This window comes from Nycticebus coucang, chromosome 11 (genome assembly GCF_027406575.1).
Source record: "Nycticebus coucang isolate mNycCou1 chromosome 11, mNycCou1.pri, whole genome shotgun sequence".
NCBI lineage: Eukaryota > Metazoa > Chordata > Mammalia > Primates > Lorisidae > Nycticebus > Nycticebus coucang.
In genome coordinates this window covers 114,625,696-114,648,230 of record NC_069790.1, presented here as the reverse complement: position 1 = coordinate 114,648,230, position 22,535 = coordinate 114,625,696, and the positions used below count along the sequence as shown (strand labels likewise).

Below are 22,535 nucleotides of genomic sequence, written 5' to 3'. Positions count from 1 at the left end.
TGAGTGATTTTCCTCTTTGTTGTCAAAATTGCTCCAAAAGAATGAGTCATTTCACATCTGGTCTATTGTTTAGCCTGGCTCTCTTTCAGTAGTGCAAAGATGCAATATAAAACACTTACATGAATTTCTGACTGCAGAATGAGGATAGTGTTAGCCCTTTTTCCTCATTTTATGTGAATCTTTTTTCTTCTAGAAAGTCTTTTCCTGCCACTCTTCACTGGTACATAACTGATTGTTAGCCAGGAAAAATTAAAAAAAAAACTGTTATCATCTGAAGAACATTGGTTCTATTTTCCTGTTTAGCAAATTCTAAATTCCTGTTTAGCCAATCCTATTTGAATTGGCTATAGATTCAAGGTTGTAATGAAATCTACTAGACTGATCCCTGTCTGTTCAATACTTCATGGTCACCCCCTTCCCAGGTTAGAATAGCTTTTCTACACATCTGCTTGAGCTCACGCTGCTATCAGATGGCTAACTTAATGAAATAAGGAAATTTTTTCTCCTAGAATATAGTGTCTGCAGGAAAAAAGTATTCCAATCCCACAGACTCCATTTTTATTTTGCTCCAAAATTTTTAATTCCTATTGAGAATAAAATTAAATAATAAATTGGTGAAGCTGGAAAACTGACACCATGTAATCTAGATTTATAGTACTTCACAGATGAGGAGACAGGAAACCATGAAGACCTAGAATCATTAAGTGAGAGACTTTTCTGAAATTGTTAATTTTGTTTCTAAGTGTGAGTTGTTTCCTCTTGGTGCACAGAACTCAGAGTTGTTATGGAAAAATTCTAATTTCAATTAGATTTCAGTAACATCTTAAAATTCAGTACTGAAAGTCCTCTGTGCACGGGACAATGGTGTCTTAAATCATTGATAGTGCAAATTTATATCCTATCCTCCTACAAAATGTAATTGAAAAAGAGAAACAAATGTTACCTAACTTTAAAAAGTTGGAAAAATTGGCTCATAACAAAAGAGTCATTCTCTTATTCTTTTACATGATAATGTTTATGAATTTGATATTAATTTATGTACTTCCTGAGGCATGAGGATTTTAGTATGCAAAAGACAAAAATCCTTGCCTTTAAAAGAGCATAGCCTAATGCAAAATGCAGTTTTCAACAATTTCCAAAGTAGCAACCGTAGAGATTTTTCCCAGTGAAAATGAAGATGAAAAATGTGTATAATTTTAGTTATGAATTAAAATTAAAAACAATCTTTCTATATTAATTATATTTCTAGAGGACTAAAATATATTGAAGAATAAGAGCCTTTAAAAAATGAGGAGGTTTGAAAGTCATCCCTTGAAGGAATTAAGCATTAAAAAAGGAGGCATATCTATAATAATTGCCTCATTGAAATCTGAACTTCTCCCCTAATTTATGAAAAAGTACAATTTGCCCTTCTTGAAGTTTCTTCTATTTTTTCAAATCATTTGAAATGACATTGTAAATAAATCAATGCCACAGATTTTTGCTTGCTTGGTTTCTGGTCAATATCCCCACTCTCCCTACCCCCCCGCCCCCCCCCCACACACATATACACATCAATTTCATTGAAAATAAAGTCAGTGCAAATTCTTTTGGAGAATGTAATTTTACCAGAAATTTGAACACAGTTTCAAGGCTATATAAAAGATGTCTTAATTGCAAAGTTTGAAGATCTCAGGTCGTATACACATATGTACAAATAAACTTATAATAGTAATTATGAAAACAAAGGAAATGTGTCATATAGTTTACATAGTTTATTTATGATTAGAATAAAATTCTCTTTCTTTGTCAGGCAGGGTCTGAGCTCACCAGATATCCCAAAATGTCTGAAGTGATTGTACCTTTGATTTCTAGAAGTCATTTTCAAGAGCAAGCAAACTCATTTGCTACATATGTATTTTGGTAAGGTTATATATTTCATTTAGTTGAAAATTTGGAGCATCCATAGAAGTGATGGAAGTAAAAGTGCCCTGTATATTCATAACAGAGAAGTGAGGTTGGCATAACTATAGAAAATGAATGACTTTCATGATGTTAACCACATGACAGGCATTTTATACAAATTGTCACTAATATTCACAACATTCCAGAAGAAGTACTACTTTTTTATTTAACAAAAAATTACAACTAAGCCATAAAATGCCATAAAATATTTAAATAACTTACTAGAGAGGACAGCTAGAGAGAGGCAGAACAAAGATCAGAAACCAAATCTGCTTAATGAAACCAGGGATCAGCCCTTTCTACCTGAGAAGAGATGACCTAAGAAGCTATCATCTTACAGATCATTAAAATGTAAAGTATCAAGGGTTGACCTAGATATAGAAATTCATTAAGCATATGATAAATACTTGTTTTGAATACAAGGATTTAACCATAATAGTCTTCATTAGCACAAATGTGTGGGAGTCCTATCTATACATATCTGATCTCTATTTTGGTTTTGCTAATAGATAACAAGAGATTCTTAGAGTCTTCACCTTTTTCTGAATTTCTCTAAAACTTTCTGAAGAGCAGTCATCACTTCCTTATTCCTCAAGCTGTAGATCAAGGGATTCAACATGGGTGCCACCACAGCATAGAAAAGAGTAACCACTTTCTCCTCTTCTTCCGAGGAGGCAGACTGTGGCCCCAAGTAAGTGAAGATGGTAGTCCCAAAGCACATGGAAACCACAGTCAGGTGAGAGGCACAAGTCCCAAAGGCTTTTCTACGTCCCTGAGTAGAACGAATGCGTAGAATGGCAGCCACTATACGCACATAGGAGAACAGAACCAGTGAACAGGGAACCATGAGCACCAGAAATCCTGAGATGGCCACCATGACCTTGTTGAAGGAGATGTCCACACAAGCTAGTCGTAGCACTGCTAGGGTTTCACAGACAAAGTGATTAATAACATTGTGACACAGGGGAAGCCGGAAGGTGATGATGGTTTCCATCAGTGAATTCATGAATCCAGCCATCAGGCAAGCAGTAGCCAGCCCCAGGCATAGCCCTTTGTGCATGAGGACGGTGTAATGCAGTGGGAAGCACACTGCCATGTAGCGATCATAAGCCATGGCTCCCAGCAGGAAGAACTCAGACCCACCCAATGCCAGGGAAATGTAGAGTTGGAGCACGCAACTGTGGAAGGGGATGGACTTTGATGGTGAGATCAAGTGGATCAACATTTGTGGGACAACACTGCTTGCATAAGAAAGATCTACAAAGGATAGAACACTAAGGAAGAAGTACATGGGGGTATGAAGCCTGATGTCCAGTCTGATCAGAAGCACCATGAGGCCATTTCCCACCACAGTCACCAAGTACATGGCCAGCATCAGGACAAAGAGGGAAATCTGAATGCTCCAGTCACTGGACAGTCCCAGCAAAATAAATTCACTCACCCATGTCTGGTTTTTATTTTCCTGGTCCATGAGCTCCAGAGGACCAAACTAATTATATAGAAATAATAAATCATGAAAATTTAGAATTGAAAGGGTGGTTTGTAGACCATATGGAGGGTGTATCCATCTGAACTTAAAATTCCCCTAGAATATCACCACTGAATCCTTGTTCAGACTGCTTGAATAGTGCATCCATGGATGAGGACCATGATGGTACTCAGATGTTCAGCTAGAACTTAAGGATAAAAGAAGGTACATTCTTGGAATTCAATTCATCTTCTCTGAAACAAGGGTAGGAAATTAAATGAAGCATTTAGACTGAAACATCTTACTCAATTTAACACTCATTATAGACGAAAAAAATACTGCCTTACTGGTGAGAAAGTTTTTGGTCCACATGAAAGACATTTCTGAATTCTGAATGATGATCAGTAGCACTTATTTTTGTTAACTGGGTTTCTCCTTGAGATATCTCAGATACAACCCTATTAACCTCTCCTCAGTGGAAGGCATCCATGAGGTCCTGAATGTAAATAGACTTCTTATACATTTTATTACTAAAAAATTTTGAGACTATTTTCTGTGACTTGCCCTTTTCCTTTCAGAATGTCAAGTGGAATTTTTCCTCCCCACCTATCTCATATCTTAGATAGGGGAGACTAATCCAAGATGACCAACCTCAGGGATAAGCTGTTGCATGAGAAGAAAATATAGATAATTCTTAAAATTAATCTCTTTGCACTCCGAAGATGAACTTAATAAAATATTTATTGATATCAGGTTATTACTTGATAATCATGTTTTCTCAGGCAAGTTGGAGTTTATTCATTTCCTGTGGAAAATGGTTCATTCAGTCCTCACCAGTGAAGATAGGCGGATTAAAGATAAGGCTTTAATTGCAAAATATAGTGATAGGTGGTAGTTTGATTTTTGTTTTGGTTTTTAATCACTTTATTGAGCTTCTACACAGTAAAGGAAACAACAAAATGAAAAGGAAACCTACATGATGGGATAAAAAAATTTTTGCAAGCCATATATCTGATAAGGGGTTAATTTCCAAAATATGTAGGAAACTCCCACCACTCAAAACAAAAAAGAAGGATAAGAAAACACAGGTAAAGGAACTGAATAGATATTTGTCCCACATTGACAAACACATGCCAATAGGCATATGAAAAGATACAATATCAGTGATCATTAGGAAAATGAATACAAGTCAAAACCACAATGAGATATCACATCATAATAGGAGTAGCTTCTGTCCCCCAAATAAAATTTCTCCTTTGTTTGTTCAGCTAGAGAAGGAGGGAAGTGATTCATATCTAACAATGTAGATAAAGCCAGAGGTCTTGGAGAGATTCTTGTGACAATACATGAAGGTATTCCAATGAAATCCATACTAGTCATGCTAAAACTATAGTAGACTATGATCATGTTTACTGAAAGCTTCTAGTTTTAGCCTAAAAACTTTTGGGATGGTGGTTAGTGATACACCATTTATAACACAAATGGTTGTAGTATTTAAGATTAAAGCTCATTATTAAGAAAATAATAATATTTAGATGATTAGTAATAAAACATTCAGGATTTAGTATTGTTTTGAATAAGATCCAAGATGCCAAGGAATTAATTTAAAATATAGAGCTTTCAGAAATTGTCAAATAGAAATTAGTAAAAATGATGAAATAATGTCAGGTTGCACGTTCCATGTCTTGCACTGAGAACTTTCAGTCACAAATTCCAAAATCAATCAGACAACAAGTTCAACTACAGTATTGGGAAAGAAAATGCAAAATGTTAAAGTTGTAAGATTCTTTGGTGTAAAAAGATAAAAGGATTCAAAATCTTTGTCACAAATAGGTAGTTTATAATTGAATGATATTTTGATAGAATGTTCAAAGTTAACAAATTTATAACTAAAATCTAATAACATGTTCTTAAATCTTTTATGTTCCTTTCCTTGTACTTTTCTGTCGTACTACATCTATTTGTACATCAATTTCTTTTTATTCTGCCACATTTTACCCTGACATAAAAGATATTTGTTATAGAGTCATACTGGTTCAAAAATTTCCTACTTCTGAAACTCCATATGCAAATATGAACTGGTCATGTTTACAGTGTTCTCCTGCCCCAGCGTAAGTGCATGTCTGGTACCCCATTGCTTTTTTGGGATTCACCCACAGCTGAAAAGACCATCTGACAAAATACTGCTGTATGAAAACCCATCCATTCTTTCCCCCTCAACTGCCTTTATCCTGCTATCTGGTCTCCTACACTCATTTGGATTGTGGAGGATGTCATTAGGTCCATTCTGAAGGGTGAAAGCATTTCCTAGAAAATTCACATTAACTACCTTTTCTGGGATTGTTATTTTAAATCTAAAGATTTCAACTATGCTTTCTCCATAGGGGAGTGTTTTCTTTTTTCCTTCATTTTCTCCTTCCCACCTAGTATCATGATGGTTGCAGGTATCTTCAAATATTCAGTTTAGAAGAGGAATACACCTCTTTCTTCTGCTCTCTCTCAGTGTCTCTTTTTCCATTTCACTTTCTATGTTACACACACATATATAAACACACACACACACACATATATCTATGGATATATATAATATATTCCAAACACACACTTCAAGAATTGCTGACAATGTTAAAGGAACATTGATAAATGTTGAAGGAACTCCCCCGTTCCCCCGAAAATAAGACATCCTCCGAAAATAAGACCTACCTACAGGAAAGATAAGACGTCCCCTGAAAATAAGACCTAGTGCATCTTTGGGAGCACAATGTCTTATTTTCGGGGAAACAGGGTAATAGCTATTTTGTGTTTTCATCTTTGTCATAGGATTTAAACAAATAACTAAATAACTATGTATATTACAAATAAAACCTAACACATACCAAAATGGCATGAATAATTTCCAAGAAGTATTTCTATTGTGACCTATGCTTTAAAGGAATACCAGCGATTTGTCAAACCTTATATGCAGTACTTACTCTAAGTAACCTTCCTTCAGTGCTCTCCAGCAAGAGTGCAGATGTAAGTGTGATGCAGCGACTCTCCCAGAATTATCAGTGGGTATGTATATCCACACGGGTGGCATCGATGTAGAAATTATGGTTAGCAGTGTATTCATTTACATTTTCCACTTCTAAAATAAAATAGAAAAAAGAGGTTTCTACCTATCTGAAAAATGTATTCAAAAGAAAAGTATTTGTGCTTAAATCCATGGTGTTTTTGCTCAGTAATGTAGATTCAAGCAAATGTATTTTCAAGTTTCCTATCTCTTGTATAAACAATTCTGTTGTTATTCCCTAAATTAAATATATTTGATAATTTTAAAGGGGGAAGCAATAAAATCAAAGCAAAACTTGATTTCTTATTTAAATTGTTTCAAATAACTTTCCCATTGAATGAATCATAGGATAATTGTGTTTGGTTTCAGAAAATCTTCTCAATCTTGTCTGCTATTTTGGTGGCAGGTGGTGGGAAGAAAACAAATTTCTGAAGGACTCTTGGCTAGTAAAAGTGCAAAATCTCATGGGGGGTGGGCAGGAAGAATGTTAAGAGAAGAATTAAGTCATGTTTGCATTTATCTGTATATTGCATTGGTATACCCATATGTTTATTAATTCCTGAGCACTTACCCTGTACTGGGCATTATACTACATATATGTCTATCACCTTAATGTAATAAATATGATTACAACAGCACTCTGAACTTTGACTTGTTATCTATATTTTGCTTATGAAAAAAAAGTAAGGTGCTTAGAAAGTGGGGAAGCCAGTAGGTAAACAAAAGATTGTCTGAATTCTGAGGGTACATCCATTATGCTACTGCTAGATATAGCATGACCTAGATAATCACTGTTTAAAGGCTTGAGAGAGCTCAATATAGAAATTAGCAGGTGTATGAAGAGGATTAATAGACTTCCTACTTTTTTCATCTCATTTACTTTAGAGACTAAAAAATCCAAGAGCTGAAGGAGCTCGCTTCTCACTTACCCATGAAGTTGAAGTCTGGTCTTCAAGCCACACAGGAAACAGGTAAGGAGGACACCATTCCTATTTGGGGGTTATCTTCTGTCTTCTTGCAGTATATGATTATTTTTAAAACAAGGACCAGCCAAGCAACCTATTAAGAATTCAGATGTGGACACTGGGACTGAGAGAAGCTACATTATATTCCTGCCCATCTCTAGGTAGCCAGTTGTGAGAAGCATTTTACACAGATGTTCCTTTAAAGAATTGTGCCCCAAACAAAATTACATATAAAGAAAAAAAAGCTTGTCCCTGAGGGTTACCTTTCCACTGACCTCAGAAAAGAAAAGGCCTCTCAGCATAGACTGGTAGGGATCAAGGTTGGGAATGCTTGAATCACTTGGAAAGTTCAAGTTCCCTAATTTAAATAGCCAGAACATATTTTCTTAGGACAGAATTCCACTAGAAGACAACTGTGTCACCATACCCTTCAACTTGAAGAACACACACCATACCCTTAAGCTTGAAGAAGGGTATGGATTACATGAGCCATCATCTTTCATCATGCATGTTTCTAAATAAGGATTGAAGAAACATGGAAAATTCTTGACTCACTTTTAAAGAAGGCCACACTGTGTCTTGGAAGGATGGCAGGAGTGGGAAAGTTGTGGAATTAAAGGAAGTGTGATTAGAACAGGCAACTTTCTCTAACTTTAGGGATGAAATCTCAAAGGGCCAATTATGGTTTGTTTATTAGATTTCTTGCATTTTCTGTCCGGTCACTTGTATACCTAACACCCTAACCTACGTTTCAAGTTTGCAGATAACAATTTTGTTTTATTTTCCCTTGAGCATGAGAAGGAGTTTACTAAACTTTAATTTCTCAAGAGAATTACTTTTGAGTCTTGAGTGATACCACCTTTGAATGGTGGGAACTTTTTTCTCATTTTGTGAGCATGCAGGTGTGATTAAATCTGTACTTTCTCATTCCAATTCATCCATTTCAACATTCCTTTGAGCAACAGCTCCTGGACTAGGCAATGTGGGAGGGCATTGGAATGCTCTATGGTGCATAATCTGATCTGAGGATGGTCAGGGAGACATGTTTATACTAGTCCCCAGGGAGATGTTGCTTTTTATTGGGGGAGCCTGTGTTTAGAATTCTAACACCACATCCTACAGCTTTCTCAGAACGTTTGCCTTCTCCCTTCCCTTTAAGGAAGACAGATTTTAGAATTGAAAGCTAACTTAGAAATGTTATAATTCCCAGAATTTTTCTTTGAGAAAGAGGCTTGCTTTTTAGCTCTGGGTAAAGTACAGTGGCATAATCACACCTCACAGAAACCTAAAACTCTTGGGCGTAAGTGATTCTTTTGCCTTAGCCTTCTCAATAGGTTGGAGTACCTCATGTCCAATTATTGATCATGTCTTATAGAAGATTTTTTTCAACATGAAGGACTGATCTGAATTGTAGGGATGTCCTACAATTACCGAATGTTTTTACAGTTAATTGAGATATGATGATCTGAAGGAAAGAACTCAAAGAGCTGATATTATAGGAAAAAAGTTGATCTTCTACATTTTATGGACAGCAACAGCTAAAGAAAGATGGCAGAACATTTTTGTGTTAGCAAAACCATAGTTAAGAACATACAAAAATGTAAACATGAGTACTTGGAGAGATATTGTAATGAAAGCAGAGACCCATAGTAGAAAAGGAGGAAAAATTCCCTTGATGAAGTCAATGAAGCCACATCAAGCTGGTTCAAGCAAATGAGGGAAGTTAGTGTTCAAATCTCTGGGGTAATGATCCATGAAGTTGCTAAAAAAATTACTCAGGAATTTGGGGTGGCAGATTTCCAAGCATCAAGTGATTGTTTTGAGAAACAAACTACTACACAAGATCCCCCAGAAAATCTTCAGTGGAATTCAACCTCTCTAATGGCACAACCCTTTAATACAGTTCCTGTGGGTCATGACCCACAGGTTGAGAACTGCTGTTCCAGTAGAATTTTGGAAGAGTTTATCAAAAACTTCCTTGATTTCACCAGAGGCTTCAAAGATGATGACATCTTTAACTTTGTCCTAATAGGAGCCTCATCCTGAAAAGTGAAAATGTAAAAGGAGAAAATGTTCACAGTTCTGCTTTGTGCTAGCTCAACCAGAGAGAAACTAAAGCCCTTAGTAATTGGTAAATTGGCAAAGCCACACGTATTCATGTACTTGAAGCCCAAAGACCTTCCCATCACTTAGAGATCAAACAAATGCACATGGATGACTGGTGCCCTATTTGATGAATGGGTAAGAGGTATCAACTGAGAAATGAAAAAGAAGAAATGATCTATTTTACTGACAGTAGAAAACTGTCCTTGCTACCCAGAAGTTAAGCATGCCACAAATGTGACACTGAAATTTCTGTCTCTATAGATGACCTCAAAAATCCAACCCCTTGACCACGGCATCATTAAAACATTAAAAATTCACCACCAAGCCCAGCTCCGGCAGTGGGTCGTTACTAAAACACAAACCTTTAGTCCACCTGTGGAAGTAACTTCATGTCCTATATCAGTTAATGCCCTGGATGCTTTCCTCTGGGTCAGTTCTGCTTGGAATAAAGTTCAGGCAGGAATGATACAGAAGTGTTTCAAGAAAGTTAGGTTTGTCACAACCCAAGAGCATGCTTTGGCCCCATCAGACAGTCTATCTCCCGTGGCAGAATTCAAAGGAGTAGAGTTTGGAAGTTCTGTTTCAATGGATGATGAGGTGGCAGCTTGTGATGAACATGACCCAGAAATAATTTTCAAGCTGTATTCACCAAAGTACAGATCAGCATAAAAGTGCATGGAGCAGCTGATAAAATGGAAGAAGCAGGTAAGGATGACACAGAAATTACAGAGTCTCCAAAAGAAGAGAATGTCAGGCATCTGATAATACAGTTAAAGTCATTTGCTGTGGAAAAATGCCCAGGTCTGCTGCATGGTGTAGCCAGCATTGAGAGTGCTTTCTCCACTTAACATCTGTAATAAGAATAAGAAACAGACCAACATATAATCTTTTATTCAGAAAGAATGATTAAGCCATGACAAAACAGTAAATGTATTGATTTTGCATGATATTGTGTGCATAATTTTACTATGTTTTGATTAGGTATGACTTTGTATGATATTCTCTAATGAAAGCTACACAAGAAAGTAAATTACATGTATGTATCAGTACAGTAGGCTTACTTTCTTATGCTGACCCCCTCCATAGTTGACCAGTTTGTTACAGTCCCTTGGATGGTAAACTCATTGAGGTTCTACTGTACATTCATTTTTAAATTCACTTAAAAAATAGAACAAAATGGGAACTTTACTTGATCAAGGTTAAATACCCTGTATCCACAACAAGCTCTATACTTAATGGAGAATTTTGAGATACATTACTTTAGATCAGGAATAAAAAACATACCTACTCTCACAGCTGAAGTTGGATATAACACTAGAGGTTCAAGCCTATGCTGTAAGAAAAGATAATAAATTAAGTTGCATAAATATTATATGGAAAACTATCACTATTTACAGATGATATAACTAAGTATCTAGGAATTTCTTTTTACTACTGTATTAGATTTAATAAGAAAACCAGATACAAGATAACCTTATGAATATCAATGGCATTTCTGTACACCAGCAATAACCAACTAGAAAAATAAAATAAAATATCAGGTATTTTATTTGGGAATTGCTTAACAGAAAATATAAATGTACTCTATGGAGCTCTTTGACAAAACTTTTAGTATTCCCAATATTCTTTATCTACCTTCCCTATGTTATTTTTTTCCACAGCAATTGTACTATACAACATACTATATATTTTACTTAGTTCTTAGACTTACTATGTGTTATCCATTTACCTTAAATAGAATGTAGACTTCATGAGGGCAGAGATTTTTTTGTGCTTTTCACTGTTGTTTTCATGACCCTAGAAGAGTACCTGGTATATGATACCTAGTGAACAAATACTTGTTGAACAAATTTAGAAAAAAGTGTTAAAACTCTAAGGGGACATTAACAACTTTCTGAATAACTGAAAAGACATTTCATGCTTTACATGGGGCAGTTTAATATAAAGATGTCAGTTCTCCAAAAGTAATCTACAAACTCAGTGTAAACCCAATCAAAATTTCAGATGAAATTTTAAGGGAACTTATTAACAAGGAGCAAAAATTTATATGGAATGAATCACTGTCTAAAGCTGGAACTTTGCAAAAGAAGAGCAAATAAGATGAGTCTGCTTATATTATTTGGTTCATGGTATTTTCAAATTTGATGCAAGGAGAAGAAAAAATCCAAAGAGACTATGAAACCAAAACATAGGCAATAAAGGCAAACATAAACAAGTAGGATTATATCAAACTAAAACATTTCTGCACAGCAAAGGAATTAATCAACAAAATGAAAAGGCAACCTATAGATTGGAAGAAATTGGTTGCAAATAAAATATCTGAAAAGGAGTTAATATCCAAAATGTAAATGTCATGAATTTATATAACTCAATAGCAAAAACACACAAATAACCCAATTTAAAAAATAGATAAAAACCTGAGTAGACATTTTTCCAAAGAAGACACACAAATAACCAATAGGTATATGAAAAGGTGTTCAACATCACCAATGAGCAGAGAAATGCAAATCAAAACCACAATGAAATAGTACCTCACACCTGTGAGGATGACAAGTCTTGGTGCAGATGTGGAGAAAAAAAAAAAACTTATACATTGTTGGTGGGTATATAAATTTGTATAACCATATGGAAAACAGCACAGAGTTTATAACTACCAGCAATCCCGTTTCTGGGTATATATCTAAAGAAAGTGAAATAAATATGTAATTGCAGCATTACTCACCATAGCCAAGATATAGGATCAACCTAAGTGTCCATTAACAGGTGAATGGAGAAAGTATGATACACACACACACGTCTCACACACTCAGAGGAATGTTATTCAGTCATATACAAGAAGGAAATCCTGCCATTTGTAACAGTGTGGATAAACCTGGAAGACATTATGATAAATGAAAGAGTCCAGGCACAGAAACATATATACAATAGGATCTCACTTATATGTGGAATATAAAAAAGTCACCCTAACAGAAGAAGCCAGAAGAACAGTAGTTACCAGGGGCTGAAAGTAGAAAAATCGAGTGCTATTGGTTGAATTTTCAGTTATGAGATGGGCAAGTTCTGAGTATCCAAGGTGCAGTATGGGTGGTGATCAATGTGTTGATTAATCTGAAGTGGTAATCATTATACAACATATACATATATGAAATCATCACATTTTACACCTTAAATATATACAATCTTTATTCATCAATTAAATATTGGGAAAAAGAATACAAAGAAGGGGTAGCCCCATTCTTGGAAAAAAATTGTTTAAAGTAACAAGTAATAGAAGACAATTATTTCCTCTTTTAAGAAGAAAATTCTTCTTAAAGAATTGCCTGTTTTTGTGTGGCTCATGAGAAAAAGAAATTTTTTTAGAAAAATATTTAAATGGTAAAAAATAATCAAAAATATTTTAACTTGTAAAAAACTACATAAAAGTCAGATTTCAGTGTTCATTTATAAAAATGTATTGGTGTATAGCCATGTTTATTCTTTTAAGTATGGTCTGAGGCTATTTTAGTTCTGCAACAGCAGAGCCAAGCAGCTGTAGATTGTATGGCTCACAAAGCCTAAAATATTTATTGCTTGGCCCATTATTGAAACAGTTTTCCTACACTTGACCTAGAAGATAGTAAATTTCCTGAGGTAGCTGCCGTAATGCAATTAAAAAAGCTGATGCCCATGAAACGACCATCGGTGACTTTATTTTAGAGAAATATAAATATACAAATAAAGTTGGTTATATTAGAGAATAATTGGACTGCTTTGGCCGTGTAACTGAATATGATGGAATGGAATTCAGAGACACCTTTTAGATTTTGGTGTCCACAACTAAAGGTAGTATAGTTTATAGTGCCCATGTGCACTTTTAACCTTTATCATTCTCAAACCCCTTACGTCTTTACCTCCTCCTCTGAACACTAAGAGTGGGCACCACATCTTATTTCACAGAGAAAGTAGCACCCAATGGAAGCCATCAACTCCTCCTTCACCTGCCCATTACCCCAGAAGCTTCCTGCACAATTCTCCTTCCTTCTCTATTCTCTGCTATCATAAGCTGAGCTTAGGCTGGTCCTTCCATCTGGGTGCTGGACTTCATCTCTTCCTCCTGGTTGCATTGATTAGTCTCCTTTCCCCTTCCCATTCAACTTTTCTGTAACTGTCAACTCTGTAATGTTTAATTAGCATTTAGAAAAAAACCCACAACTGCTCATTTTCCTCTGGTGACAGCCATCTTTGTCTCCTCTCTATAGCAATATCTCTTAAGAAAGGTATTACTTCCTAGGCTTCCATTCTTTCCTCTGTCTTTTGCAATGTCCCACCACGTACTGAAACTCTTTTTTACAAAGTCTGAAAGATGCCTTGTTGATGTCATTCCTTTTTTTTTTTTCAGATTCAAGCTTTTTTACATTTTTTAATTTTTATGGTTGCATAATAGTTGTATATCTTCATAGGGCACATGGTTTGTTTCTTGCATTCAACATGAAATAATCAATTGAGGGTAATAGGACCTAATTTTTCACAGGACCCAACCTTAGTGCAAATGTCCTCTCCTCCCTCTTCTTTTAGGTACTGAACCACCATATTTTGCTGTTGTTCTACTTAGCATTCCAGGAGCTCTTTCTCAGTCTCCCTCATGGTCCTCTTCCTCTGTGTATTCTTAGATGTTTGCACTTCCCTGAGCCCATCCTAAGTCCTCTCCTCTCTCCTCTCACTGCAAAGTCCAACTGAATGACCTCAGAGACTTGCTGAGTGCCTCCACACAAACAGGTCAGGACCATGGCTCTCATTCTCAGACACTTCAAAGTTGCATTTGTCCTTTCCTCACATCTGTGATCCACATCTCAGAAATGGAAGCCCCATCTACTAAGACACTTAGTGAGGAATTGGGATTCTATCCTTTCTTTCTCTTTCATGGTCCATATTCAAGACATCATCAAGTTCTTTCCACACATTCTCTGAATCTATTTAAATATGATTTTACTTACTTTTCTCTCTCCCCACAAACACTGCCTCAGTTGGAATTTCTTGGTAGACTTTCAGTGTAACAGGAATGGCCCCCTAGATGAATTCCGTGTCTCTACTCTTTTTTTCTTCTTATTAGCTCCCTACTAATCATTAAAAAAAGAAGTTATATCAAGCAATTCACCTGCATAAAAACCTTTAATAGCTCGTTGTTGTAATAAGGAAAAAATTAAAGCATAATTTGACCTTCAAAGTCCCACATGATTTAACCCTTGCCTATATTTTAACCTCAGACCTTCTCATTGAGGCAAATTCCAGGCACTCTTGTTTATTCATGCTCTCTCTATGCTTTGCATAAGCTGTTGTTTGGTCAGGTTGTCTATCTCAGCGTTCAAGTTTCAGGCTAAGGGTTTCTTTTTATAACATGTCTTCCTACAGTCATGTCAATAGACCCCCACAGCCCCAGGGACCCTTGGCTTACTTGCATGTAAGTTCTAACTCACTGCATTGTAATTGCTTCATTGACTGTCTTCCCTACATACAGTCACATCCTTGATTATCAGGACTGTATCTTATTAACTGTAGTATCTCACGAATCATTAATTTTCATTGCACATCAAAAGACTCTAATAATATCTATTGAATTAACACCAGCAAAATTTCAGTCCAACATCACTGATACTTTTTAGTAGACTGTCTATCTCACAAAATTTAGGACTAGGTCAACATTAAGGTAAAATTGAAATGCCAAATAGGAGTTGGAATACGTGAGCCTTCAACTTCTTTTGCATATTGTAGCTGTGTGACAATACGTTCACAAATGGAAGAACCAAAAATCAGCTGAGCTAATAAAGATAAAGGCAATAAAGGAGGGTCCCCCTTCCAGACTCTTTGGAGTAAGTGAAAAGGCCCATTATTATGTTTTTTCCTGTTCTTCCCCTTTTCTATCTCCTGTTCAGTCATTCTTCACCTCCTCTCCCCCCCCCCCCTTTTAACCCATATTTAGGTTTTTCATCACATGTGAGGTACACTCTCAGAAGATCCCGGCCCACTAGGTCAACAAAGGTTGAGTGGGGCCTTAGTGCATGTTTGTGAGGTGAGGCGAGAGAAGGCTCCTGAAATGGCCATAACAACTTCTACACAGCAGATGGACTTGTCCTGATTTCTTAAAATTCATATTAAAGCTATATTGCCTTTCACTAGCTTGTCTGAGTAATTTGCTTTTCTGAAATTACATATTTAGTTAATCTGAAGTTAGCTCTTTGTTTATTGGTTTATTTTCTTTACAAAATTTCATTTCGGGTAAACTGCTTTTAGTAAACAGTTCTCTGAATGTTCAGAGATTAGATTATTTTAGTCTTTTGGATGAGAACCCATGCATAAATAATAATTTTCTTATCAAATTGTTCATTGATTATATAGTAGTAGCTGAATCTCAGGATTTTTCTAAGCCAATAACACCTCTGTGTATGAACAACCCTTGGCAGTATTCTTATCAGAGTAAAACTAGATCTTTCATTGACGTATCTCCATTAATCACAAATTTACTGGATGTGGCTACATATACCATGATTATGGTGAACAAATATTCAAATGTGAAAATACATTTTGTTCTGAATAAGAATAGCATAAGCTTTTTAAAAATGGGGAAATAAGAACCTGTTGTCCATAATGTAATCCATGAATAGATTCATAATTATAACCAATGTAACAAACCCCAAGTGCTCTGGTCTAATGTGGGAGTTCCTAATTCTATAGATCCTGCTTCTGGGACACAAACAACTCCTCATGTCCCACACCCCAACACAACCATTCAACCTCCTACACAACATCAGCAGCACCCAGCAGGCCATTTCCTTTCTGGTTGCCAGGGTGATGCAGTTCAGCTTGTCACATCTGAGTTGCAGGGAGAACACTGTGGCAAAGCTCTTTTCTCTACATGATGTTCATGAGTCATGAAGCTGCCAGTTTGGATGTTAACCCAGAGAATTTCCCTAATAGTTTCTGCCAGGCCCCCTTCACCTCCTTATTCCTCAGACTGTAAATCATGGGGTTCAACATGGGTGTCAAAATAGCATAGAAGAGAGAGATCATCTTCTCCTGAAGGACGGAGGGACTGGAGCGGGGCTGGATATAAATGAAAATGGCCATGCCATAGCACAGGGCAACCACCGTGAGGTGAGAGGCACATGTGTGGAAGGCTTTCTTCCTTCCCTCTGTGGACTGGATTGTTAGGATGGTGGAGATGATCCGGATGTAGGATAAAAGAACCAGGCAGAAGGGTGTCATCAGAAGCACAATGCTGGAGACCATGATGGTGACCTCATTGGAAGAAGTGTCCATACAAGCCAGCCTGACCACAGCTAGGATTTCACAGGATATGTGATCAATAATCTTGTTAGTGCACATGGGCAGCTGAAAGGTGATGGTGGTGTGCATGAGAGAGTTAATGGAGCCACTGACCCAGGATGTCATGGCTAACCTAGTACACAGCCCTCCACTCATGATGGTTGAGTATCGCAAGGGGTCACACACGGCCACATAGCGGTCATAGGCCATCACTGCCAGGAGAACAAACTCAATCCCACCCAATGCCAGGGAGAAAAATAACTGGGCTGCACAGCTCAGGAGCGGGATGACTTTCTGTTTTGCTAGAAAATGCACCAACATCTGAGGGACGATGCTTGTGGCATAGGAGACGTCAACAAGGGAGAGGTTGGTGAGAAAGAAATACATGGGAGTGTGGAGTCGGCTGTCCAGTCTGATAAGAAGAACAATGAGAAAATTCCCCAGCACTGTCACCAGGTACATGACCAAGAACAGGACAAAGAGGGTGACCTGAATGTCCCAGTCACTGGACAGGCCTAGGAGAATAAACTCTCTCCCCCATGTCTGGTTGTATATTCCCATTTAAAAGTGTGAGAATTATTAATCTGCAGACAGAATCAGAAAAAAATAGAAGTTGATGAATAACCATAAGAACAGCTTTCTAGGAATAGGTATGTTAATGACCCTTGAGTGCTAGCCTTGGTCTTTAGATCATTTGGAGACCAAAGGGACAATTTTGATCCCAATATTCATTATACATACTCTGCTTTAGAGAGACAGGTCATTGCATTGACAAGGACATGACATGTCACAGGGCAGTCATTTAAAACCTGGACATAGTTTGGTGCAATTTTAGGAGTTCTGCATTTTAACCAACTCACCTTGATTACAGGGCAAAAAGACCATTGTAGTTGGTAAAAGCCAAAAAAAAAAAAAAAAAGGAAAAAGAATAAAAGATAAGCAATTAAGAAAACATGATTGCATTTCTCTGATGATTAAAGATGATGAGCATTTTTTCATGTGTCTGTAGGCCATATGGCTTTCTTCTTCAGAGGAGCTTCTGTTCAAGTCCCTTGGCCACAATGAAATGGGATTACTTGTTATTTTCTTATTAATAAGTTTGAGTTCTCAGTGGATTCTGGTTATCAAACCTTTATCAGAAATATATCCTGCAAATATCCTCTCCCATTCTGAGGGCTGTCTGCTTGCTTTACTTACTGTGTTCTTGGCTGTGCAGAAGCTTTTCAGTTTGATCAGACCCCAGTAATGTATTTTTAGTGTTGCTTCAATTGCCCGGGATGGGGAGTTCTCCTCATAAAGTATTCTCCCAGGCCAATTTCTTCAAGTGTTTCCCCTATACTCTCTCCAAGAATCTTTATAGTTTCATGTCTTAAGTTTAAATCTTTTATCCAGTGAAAGTCAATTTTTGTTAATGGTGAAAGGTGTGTGTCCAGTTTCAGTCTTCTACAAGTCACCAGCCAGTTCTCACAGCACCATTTGTTAAATAGGGAATCTTTCCTCCAATTTGTATTTTTGATGGGCTTATCAAAGATCAAATGACGATATGTGTCTGGGTTCATTTCTTGGTTCTCAATTTTGTTCCATACATCTACCTCTCTATTTTTGTGCCAGTACCATGCTGTTTTGATCACTACAGATTTATAGTATAGTTTGAAGTCTGGTAACATGGTTCCTCCTGATATGTTTTTATTTCTGAGTCATGTAAATCAAAACCACTTTGAGGTATAATTTAACTCCAGTAAGAGTGGCTCACATAACAAAATCCCAAAACTACAGATGTTGGTGTGGATGTGGAGAAAAGGGAATACTCCTGCACTGCTGGTGGAAGTGCAAGCTAATACATCGCTTTTGGAAAGAAGTATGGAGAATACTCAGGGATCCAAAAGTAGACCTGCCATTTAATCTTCCAATTCCTCTACTAGGAGTATATCCAAAAGACCAAAAATCACTTTGTAAAAAAAGATATTTGAACCAGATTGTTCATTGCAGCTCAATAATAGCCAAGTTATGGAAGAAGCCCAAGTGCCTATCAACCCGTGAATGGATTAATAAATTGTGGTATATGTATACCATGGAATATTATTCAGCCTTAAAAAAGATGGAAACTTTACCTCTTTTACATTTACATGGATGGAGCTGGAACATATCCTACTTAGTAAAGTATCTTAAGAATGGAAGAAAAAATATCCAATGTACTTAGTACTATTATGAAACCAATTTACAATCACTCACACTTTCATATGAAGAACAGATCACAACTATGGCCCAGGATGAAGGAGGGAGGAGGGAGGATGGGAGGGGAGGGGGAGGTCAAATTGAGGGAGGGTGAATGGTGGGATCACACCTATGGTGCATATTGCAAAGGTACATGTCGGATCTATTAAGTATAGAGTATAAATGTCTTAAAACAATTATTAAGTAAATGGGATGAGGTGTAAATTAACCAGTCTGATGTAAGCATGCCTAATTGTATATGAAATCAGGACATTGTATCCCACAAAGGCATTAATGTATACACAATCTATGTGTTTATGATTTAATAAAAAATAAATTAAAAAAGAAAACATGGAAAGTTTAAAAACTACCTCAAATATGTCAACTAGACCCATCTTGATGAAATGTTCTTATCAATTAGAAAAGGAGACATTGGAAAGAGTTAAGGTTCCTTCAGAAAGACTTAGAATCAGAGAACCTAGTTTTGAAACTGATTTTATTTAAAATGTATATATTTTCTGTTTAGTGAGAAGCTTTCTTATGTAAAACAGGTTAAGTTTATTTAAGCCCCAAACATAGATAACCTATGGGAAAGTACTTTGTGTACTATTATTGGTAGTAAGAAATATTATTTTCTGGGTGGCGCCTGTGGCTCAACGGGTAGGGCGCCGGTCCCATATGCCGGAGGTGGCGGGTTCAAGCCCAGCCCCGGCCAAAAAAAAAAAAAGAAATATTATTTTCTCTCACATCCCCTCCATGAAATAAGATGTAAATAAATTGTTAGCAACATTTAATAGACCTGATGGCTCCATCCATGTAAACATAAAGGAAATATTCTTCTTAGTAAAGTATCTCAGGAATGGAAAAAAAATATATCCAATGTACTCAGTAGTACTGTGAAACCAATTTAGAATCACTCACACTTGCATATGAAGAATGAAACACAACTATAGCCTGGGAAGAAGGAGGGAAGAGGAGGGAGAGGGGGAGGGGAGGGGAGAGGAGAGGAGGGAGACTACACCTATGGAAAACAACGCAAGTACAAGTTGGATCTATCAGGTGTAGAACACAAATGTCTTAATGCTGTAATTGGGTAAATGAGGTGAAAGCTATGTTGATTAGTAGGATGTAAGCACTCCAATTTGTACAAATAATCAACACATCAAATCCCATAATGGCATAAATGTATTTATGATCTATGTACAAACGACTTAATAAAAAAAATAGACCTGATGGGTTGGATGTTTTGAGGATCCTGTGGTCGTCTTGATAAGCTTTGGTCTTTAGGCCATTAGTAGGTTGGGGAATGAATAGTATTGTAATGGTAACATGTCCTGTATAGTTTTTTCTTTTCAAATTGCTGCTGTTAAGAATATTTCTTCTGGGTATGGGTGTTGAAGTAAGCACTCCAAATAAGGATGCTTACATTTTGTAGATTCAAGGGATCAAGGAAAAGCAAATGTTTAAGGACCTTCCTTTACTGCCCAAGACAGAAAAGAAGATATGAGAGTTCACATAGGTGTACCTCCAGTAGAGATTCCTTTATGTTATCTTTTGTTCATCAAGTGCTTTGTCACTAAAACTAGTGTGTTACAGCATCAATTTTGAAAACTAAACACAAACAAGTTACATTTAAAAAATACTCAGTCATAAAAAAAGATGGAGACTTTGCTTCTTTTGTAATTACCTGGATGTTTTTCCTGGAGGGGATGTGAGAGGAAATAATATTTTTTACTACAATAATAGTAATGAGAATATGTTCCTAAGTAAACTATCTTAAGAATGGAAAAAGTGCAAGCATCCCATGTACTAATCTGAAGCTAGTAGATCAATAGCTACAGACCCACACTAGAGAAAAACAAAATTAAATTCAAGAATGGGGTAAGAAAGGTAGGGGCCCAGTAAGTTCCCATCTATCGGGCAATGTAGGGTACATGGCATACCTCCTGGGTTAAGGACTCAACTACAACTCAGACTTTGGGCTTTATTTCACAAATGCAAATAATGTAACCTAATTTTATGTATCCTTGTATTAATATGAAATTTAAAAAATGTTTTTAGAACCAACTCCCTCTTGTCCCATGGCTGCCAGTTCACCAACTTCCCTTGCACTGAAATGCACGGCCTAGAGTGAGTGGGTGAGAACGGAGGCAGGAGGAACTGAGGGGCTGAGTTCACAACAGAGGTTCCTCGTCAGACTAGGGTCTCCAAGCTGAAAGACCATTAATACTTCAACTCTCTTACCTGATAAAGGACAAAACACATATGTAGTACTTCCAGAAGTGCCCCTCTCCTTCAGGGTTGTGACAGTCACACTCCTTTCTAAACACTCCCTTGAGGTCCCCTCACAACCTGCTCTCCACTCTAACATTTCCTTCTTTCCTGCTGTCCTGATGCTCCCACCTCCAGCTCTCAGGGTGCTTCTTTAAAATCATAATCAGCATGAGAATACATCTGATTCTCCTAAAGAAGACATTCAAATTTAGGTTTGAAAACTTAAATAAAATATTTTATTTAAAATACTGATCAACTAGTGTTGAATAAACAGCACATCTGCATTCAAGTTAGACTGTCCCCTAATAATTTGACAAACATCTATGAAGTGACATCTTTGCTAGAAGATGGGATTTCAGGTGAATATTACCCTTCCCTGTCCTCAAAGAACTGACCCATCATCGGTGGAGGGAAAGACACAGAGATTGTTACAAGCCATTTGCTCCTCTGCTGCTCTGGGCCAGCTTCTTGGAGGCCCTGCAAGTCCACACCTCCCTGTGCTCCTCTCACCCACCCTGCACGTGTCTCCACGACAGGCCCTGTCGCATCAGAAACGTGTGACAGTGTCACATCCTAGAAAAAGCAGCATCTTCAGAGCCAAACAGAATCTGCTGTGAATTCACAGTGTTCTGGGTCCTGAGAGCTGGAACAAGATGCCTAACCTCTCTGATTTTCATATTTTTCATCTGCAAAATGGTATAATAGTGGCCATATTAAAGGATTGTTGGTGAAATTAAAGGAGCTGAAGGACTGAAGTTCCGAGAAAGCACCTGACAAGATGACAAGCAGGTGCCCATTACCGCATGATGATGATCAGTCCTGATGTCATGCTTTCTATCTCTTTCAGGAAATTGTTCCTTTGCTTGTTACTCCCCTGTCTGCCATCCTTAGGTAGTTCTTGCTCCTGACTGGTTCCTTCTCTCTGATTATAAAAGAAAATATACAGGGAGAGAAATCTTTGCTGTGTATTTACCATTCTATATTTTCCCTTCATTTCACATCTCAAATGATTGGTGTTAATCTTCTGTTTCCTAATAGTCAGCCCTTAGCTCATGGAAATTTCCACTCTCACTAATTTATAGAATTTGAAAATTTAAAGGTTATTGATAACCTGCCATCATTTTTATTCTAATTTGCATTTTTTACTTAACTTTTTAATAATGTTACATATTTGTTCTTCCACTTTCTGAACTCTGTCTTATGCAATTGTCCT

General features: G+C 36.9%; 2 protein-coding genes across 2 annotated transcripts; both read right to left on the bottom strand.

The window, feature by feature from the left end:
* Positions 1–2,476: 2,476 nt before the first annotated feature.
* LOC128598411 (olfactory receptor-like protein OLF3) lies at positions 2,477–3,415 on the bottom strand. Its single transcript, XM_053608744.1, has one exon. The coding sequence runs from the start codon at positions 3,413–3,415 to the stop codon at positions 2,477–2,479; it is 939 nt and encodes a 312-aa protein (XP_053464719.1).
* A 13,023-nt stretch (positions 3,416–16,438) lies between these two features.
* On the bottom strand, positions 16,439–17,395 carry LOC128598410 (olfactory receptor-like protein OLF3). Its single transcript, XM_053608743.1, has one exon. The coding sequence runs from the start codon at positions 17,393–17,395 to the stop codon at positions 16,439–16,441; it is 957 nt and encodes a 318-aa protein (XP_053464718.1).
* Positions 17,396–22,535: the final 5,140 nt, after the last annotated feature.

Coding starts and splice junctions, on each gene's coding strand:
- LOC128598411 (XM_053608744.1), bottom strand. CDS start 3,415: ATGGACCAGGAAAATAAAAACCAGACATGGGTGAGTGAATTTATTTTG.
- LOC128598410 (XM_053608743.1), bottom strand. CDS start 17,395: ATGGGAATATACAACCAGACATGGGGGAGAGAGTTTATTCTCCTAGGC.